General features: G+C 30.4%; 1 protein-coding gene across 1 annotated transcript; it reads left to right on the forward strand.

Annotated features, from left to right (window-relative positions):
* The first annotated feature begins 2,619 nt into the window (after nt 1–2,619).
* On the forward strand, nt 2,620–4,845 carry LOC107418069 (7-deoxyloganetin glucosyltransferase). The gene is made up of 2 exons (XM_016026738.4): nt 2,620–3,263; nt 3,695–4,845. Exons 1-2 carry the CDS (start codon nt 2,753–2,755, stop codon nt 4,630–4,632), a joined length of 1,449 nt encoding a protein of 482 aa, XP_015882224.3. The 5' UTR covers nt 2,620–2,752; the 3' UTR covers nt 4,633–4,845.
* Nucleotides 4,846–6,110: the final 1,265 nt, after the last annotated feature.

A 6,110-nucleotide genomic window follows, 5' to 3' on the forward strand; every position in this document is an offset into this window, starting at 1 on the left:
TTTCATCTAAAATGTATAGTGATATGTAAATATGACAATTATAATTTAACTAATTGTATCTAATATGAAAATATGATAATTTTAAGGAGAAACTGCCATTTTTTTAAGGGTGTATAAGGGGGGTGGTTCTATATATTTTAAATACAAAAAGTTTTCTGTAAAATGAAAGATTTTTTCAAACTTCAAAATGTTTTTTTTTAAAATTATTTTTAATTAATGATTATAGAACCTCAAGAATAAATTAAAAAGCAATCTTGTTTATTGAATCACAAAAATTTAACTAAATTAGATAGAAATGTATCTTCTTCTTTTTTAATTTATTTTTCCTTTAGGTTTTGAAAAATAAAGAAAGAAAGAAAGAAAAAGGTCTCGATGTATTTTTTCTTTTTCAGCTTAAAAAGTTTGATGAAGTTTGTCTTTAAGTTTTATCAAAAAAGAAGGTTAATCATTGAATGAGTGTCGGCCTTAAATTCGATATGCGTGGGTCGATATTATTACTAGAAGTACAATGAAGTTTCCCAACAATTAAAACCAAACTTAATTTGTCTAACAAAAATTTAACCTTTGCTTCCAAACGCTTAAATGAGAATTAGAGTTTTTTTTTTTTTTTTTTAAGTTAATATGTAAAAGAAACGTAGACCAATTCTATTTCTAAAGTTGTTTGGCCTCGATCACACTTTACATGCGCTTAAATAATAATAAAAATTTAGTCTTTTTGGAACAACACATATGACAATAATAATTTGTGATAATTCTCAGGTTTTGGTTCACCTGATACTAGTCAACTTCCCTCAATTAATAATAATAATAATAGTGCAATTGGGCTTCTGATTGGTTTTTCTTTTGTACCAATCCAATATTTTGTCATTCCTGATTAATTATCTTACTGTTTGTATCATCATCAACTCATAAGAACTGCAATCCAAGCAAAACCAGAAAACTGTTCCAAATGTTGAGAGGATATCGACTAATAAGACTTCCAAAAGTTATCTTAAAGAAAAACGTGCACGCATATATAATAGAAAAGCCTTACGTTGAATTCCAAAGAGTCGGTGGCGATTGTCTCCAACCGGTATATTGGATGCATTCCACCTTTTCATTATGTACCCATTTTTTTTCACTTTAAATTTTATAATCACATTAAACTTTTAAAAATAATTTTTATTTGTAAATTGTTAAATTTTGTGGACCAAACAATACAATAAATGGACAAGTAAAGTTTTGACACATCATGAAAGTTGATAGAAGTGATTGATATAAAGAGCCGAAGTATTTTTCAAATGTTAATGTTCATCAACAACGTTCCTGCCCACTAAAAAAATGAAAGGCATGCAAAATTTAAGCAAAAACTAATTGGAAGGAGACAGATGGCAGCAACTATTTGGTGTTAATTTTAGATTCTGAATTGAAGGCTTAATGATAAAATCCTTCCCAATTTATCAAAATAATAATAACAATAATAATAATAATGAAATTGGGCTTCTGATTCTCAATTTTTTTTCTTTTTCAGTACCAATCCAATATTCTGGCCCTCCTGTTTAATTCTCTTACTGCTTGCATCATCATCAGCCCACAAGAACTGCAATCCAAGCAAAGCAAGAATACCATATAATCATTTTCATTTGACTTTAATATTGATCAGTACCAAATTTAGAGAGGATCATCAAGTAATAAGACGTACAAAATCATCTTCCTTAAATGCAATCATGCATGCGTATATATTAGAAAAGCCTTCTGCTTATTTCAAAAAGAGTTGGTGGCGATTGTCTCCAACTTGCTCATGAAGGCATTCCTCATTTCCATAATGTATAAAATTATTATTATTATTATTTTTATTTTTATTTTAATTTTGTCATCACATTAAATTTTTAAAAAATAATTTTTATTCGTTAATTATAATTTTATGCCACCCAACAATACAATAGATTGACAAATAAAGGTTTGACACATCACCAAAATAAAAAAACAAGTGATTGATACAGGAGCGAAGTATTTTTCAAATATTAATAATCATCAAAAAAGTTCCTGCCACAAAAAAAATGAATTGCATGCAAAATTGCAAAAACTAATAGCTACGAGCCAGAAACCAAAACCAACATCCACTAACGACAAAAAACTTTTCTTTTATTTATTTATTTATTTTTTTGTGAATGACAAAAAAAAAAAAAACAAAAAAAGAAAAAACATTTGATTGGTCATTCATCAAAGTAATTTACTTTTGACGGTTTGAAACGCAATAATTGATTTAGAAATCAAATTAGAAAAGTTTTATACTTTTATTTTAACTGTCTCGGTATGAACATGAAGTATGATTCTATGACTGTCTTCTGTTGCTATGTGTAGTATGATTTCTTTGACTTTTCTTATTTGACTCTTAAAATTTACCGAAAAATGAGCCCATCCAATTAAGTCCCATTCCCTCTAGTCCAATTCCAGTCAACAAACGACCTCAAGAGAATTTGTCTTTTTCATTTTTAAACTTACACAAGTCACAATGGCCTCGTTGGTTGAATGTGACTCATTGTGACTTGTGGTATGCCGTGGCAAATTTACCCCAAAAAAAAGAAGAGAAAGGCTTGTGCTGGCTATAAAAACCCAAAAAAATTCATTATTTTTGTTATAACAAGCACATACCCATCCATTCTCCTGACTTCTAACCCAAAAAAAAAAAAAAAAAAAAAAAAGGAAAAAGAAAAGCTAGACTTGTGAAAATTTAGCATTTCTTCCACCTTTTTTTGTGAGTGAAAGATTAATGGGTTCGATCACCTTCACACAGAAGCCTCACGCAGTGTGCATACCATTCCCTGGTCAAGGCCACATAACGCCTATGCTTCAACTTGCTAAACTCCTCCATTACAAAGGCTTTCATATCACCTTTGTTAACACCGAGTTCAACCACAAACGCCTCCTTAAATCTCGAGGTCTCAATGCCCTCAACGGCCTCCCTTCGTTTAGGTTCCGAGCCATCCCAGATGGCCTCCCTCCGACCGATGTTGATGCCACTCAAGATATACCTTCCTTGTGTGATTCCACCAAAAGAAACTGCTTACCTCCCTTTAGAAATCTTCTGTCCAACCTCAATTCTTCATCGGACGTCCCTCCAGTATCGTGCATAGTTTCTGATGGTGCTATGAGCTTCACTCTTGATGCTGCTGAAGAACTTGATGTTCCTGAAGTTCTTTTTTGGACAACAAGTGCTTGTGGATTCATGACCTATGTTCATTACCATAAACTCATTGAAAAGGGTTTCACACCTCTTAAAGGTATTCACTAAATCAACCTATAAACCAAGCATCATGAACTTGGTACAGCATATACAAATATTAGTGCTCATGTTAAATATTCTCAAATTTTTAGGATGAGGATAAGTTAACTCAATTATTTAAAGCCATTGGATTTTATACATTTTATGTGAGAGTATATAAGCTAACAATTTTAAATGACTAAGCTCACTTATTCTTAACTTTAAAAAGTTTAGAATGTGTTCCCTTAAGCCAAAAATAATGACTTGTTTGTAATTTTATGCATGTATCCATTTTATGTAAAAAGTTGGTATTGATCTTGACAAACCCTTTTTGCCGGCCTATTACCATTAATAGAATGCTGATGCCGAATAAAATAAAAATATTGGTTGTGATGGGTCTCCTTTTTTTTTTTTTTTTTAATTATTTATTTATTTATTTTTATTTTGCAGATGAAAGTTATATAACAAACGGGTATTTGGAGACCATAATAGATTGGATTCCAGGTATCAAAGAAATAAGGTTGAAAGACATCCCCACATTTATTAGAACAACCGATATAAACGACACCATGGTAAATTTTGTGGCGGCAGAGACCGAAAGATCCAAAAGAGCTTCTGCCATCATTTTGAACACCTTCGATGCCCTCCAGCATGAAGTTTTGGATGCATTTGCATCCATTTTGCCTCCTGTTTACTCCATTGGACCACTAAATCTTCTGGTTAATCAGATTAACGATGATAACACGAAGTCGATAGGATCAAATCTTTGGAAAGAGGAACCAGAATGCCTCAAATGGCTGGACACCAAGGAACCTAACTCTGTTGTCTACGTGAACTTTGGAAGTATCACAGTTATGACGGCTGAGCAACTGGTAGAGTTCGCTTGGGGACTTGCAAATAGCAACAAAACATTTTTTTGGGTCATTAGGCCTGATCTTGTAGCCGGTGAAACTGCAGTGCTTCCGGCGGAGTTTATGGCAAAGACGGAAGAGCGAGGTCTGGTGGCGAGTTGGTGTCCGCAGGAGCAAGTTCTGAGCCACCCGGCGATCGGGGGGTTCTTGACGCACAGCGGGTGGAATTCGACTCTGGAGAGCCTGAGTGCAGGAGTGCCGATGCTCTGCTGGCCGTTCTTCGCGGAGCAACAGACCAACTGTCGCTACTGCTGCAAAGATTGGGGGATAGGGATGGAGATAGAGAATGATGCGAAAAGAGACGAAATTGAGAGTCTTGTGAGAGAGTTGATGGATGGTGAGAAGGGTAAAGAACTGAAGAAGAAAGCTCTGGAATGGAAAAAGCTGGCATTGGAGGCTTCTACTTCACCACATGGGTCGTCTTTCTTGAATTTGGAGAGTATGGTCAAACGCGTTGAGTCATCATCGAAATATTAATTTTTTTAAAATTTTTTTTTTAGGAATAAGTTATTTTACCATCAACATCATTGATATAAGCATTTCTTTTTAATGAAATGCATATTAAGAAAAAACAATAACAAAATTCATTGATAAAAGTGAGTAATTTTATATATATATAGCTCATATGTTCGCGGTTGTGTGATGTAATTAATTTATGCGTCCTTAAAAGGAATTGTAACAATTGCTGTATAGTTGTGGTTTTCATATTGGAAACCTAAATACCAACCAAAAAAAAAAAAAAAGCTATTTGTCATTAATTGTAAACATAGAATTTATATGCCAAATAATAAATTAAATAGTTATTATTAAATGGTTTAATTTTAAGATTCTAATATAAAAAAATAATAGAATTGAATATTCATAATTAAAATTTAGCATATAAATTGATGAATATTCTTACTCATGACAAATAGCAACTCAACAAACAATGATGTTAGAGTTATTAAAATATTAATCAAATTTATTTAGTAAATAACATCATAATTTATAATTAATTTACTTTTTGATCTACTTATTTATATTTAGATTATATGAATACGTCACCTAATGATATATGAATGCCAACTAATGATATATACTTTTTATATTGTGATCACTTATCTTTATCAACAAGTAGAAGATCTATAATAAAATAAAATTACACAAACGCACTCTCTAATTTGTTTTCAAAATATTCCTTTATGTACTTGAATCACATATCAACTTTGTTAACTTCTTACCCCATTTGAATATAATTTTGGAAATTTTATTTAAAAAACAAAAAAGAAAAAAATCTTTAAAGCATCTTTAAAGGACTTTTTATTAGTTTCATTCTCTACAAATAGAGAGTCAACTATTATTTTTATTTCTTCAACAAGATCGTTGTACAGTAAAACCTCTATAATTGAATATATTTGGGACTATAAAAAACTATTAAGGATTATTTATTTATCAATAAGTGAATATTTAATAATTTAAAAATACTATTTTTGAAAAATAATTTTACTAACCATATAATATATAATAATAAAGGAAAAATTAATAATCTTAATCAAATCTACAATTATGGGATTGATCATCACCTAATTAACAAGTAAAGAAAAAAGAATGAATAGAATATCGGTTGATCAATTTTTATTTCCTTTTCTTGTATATGCAAAAAATTTTAAATGCATACTTTGGAATAAAGCTAAATTAAAAAGAAAAAAAGAGAAGAAATAGAAGCTATTAAGCAAAAATTTCTTCTCAAGTATAATAAATATTTATGTATATTTTTAATTTTTTCTAAGTTTAATTAAATATTAATTTATATATTCAATGGATCTAATGGATTTTTTGAAAAATTATTATCTTATATATTTAACGCATTGAGTTATTTACTACACTGATCTGAGTTGAGGTTGAATAATATTATTTGTTTAGCTAGATTATTCATTTATCAAAAATTGTTTATCGAGATTTAACTATATTTACAA

This window comes from Ziziphus jujuba, chromosome 5 (assembly GCF_031755915.1).
Source record: "Ziziphus jujuba cultivar Dongzao chromosome 5, ASM3175591v1".
NCBI lineage: Eukaryota > Viridiplantae > Streptophyta > Magnoliopsida > Rosales > Rhamnaceae > Ziziphus > Ziziphus jujuba.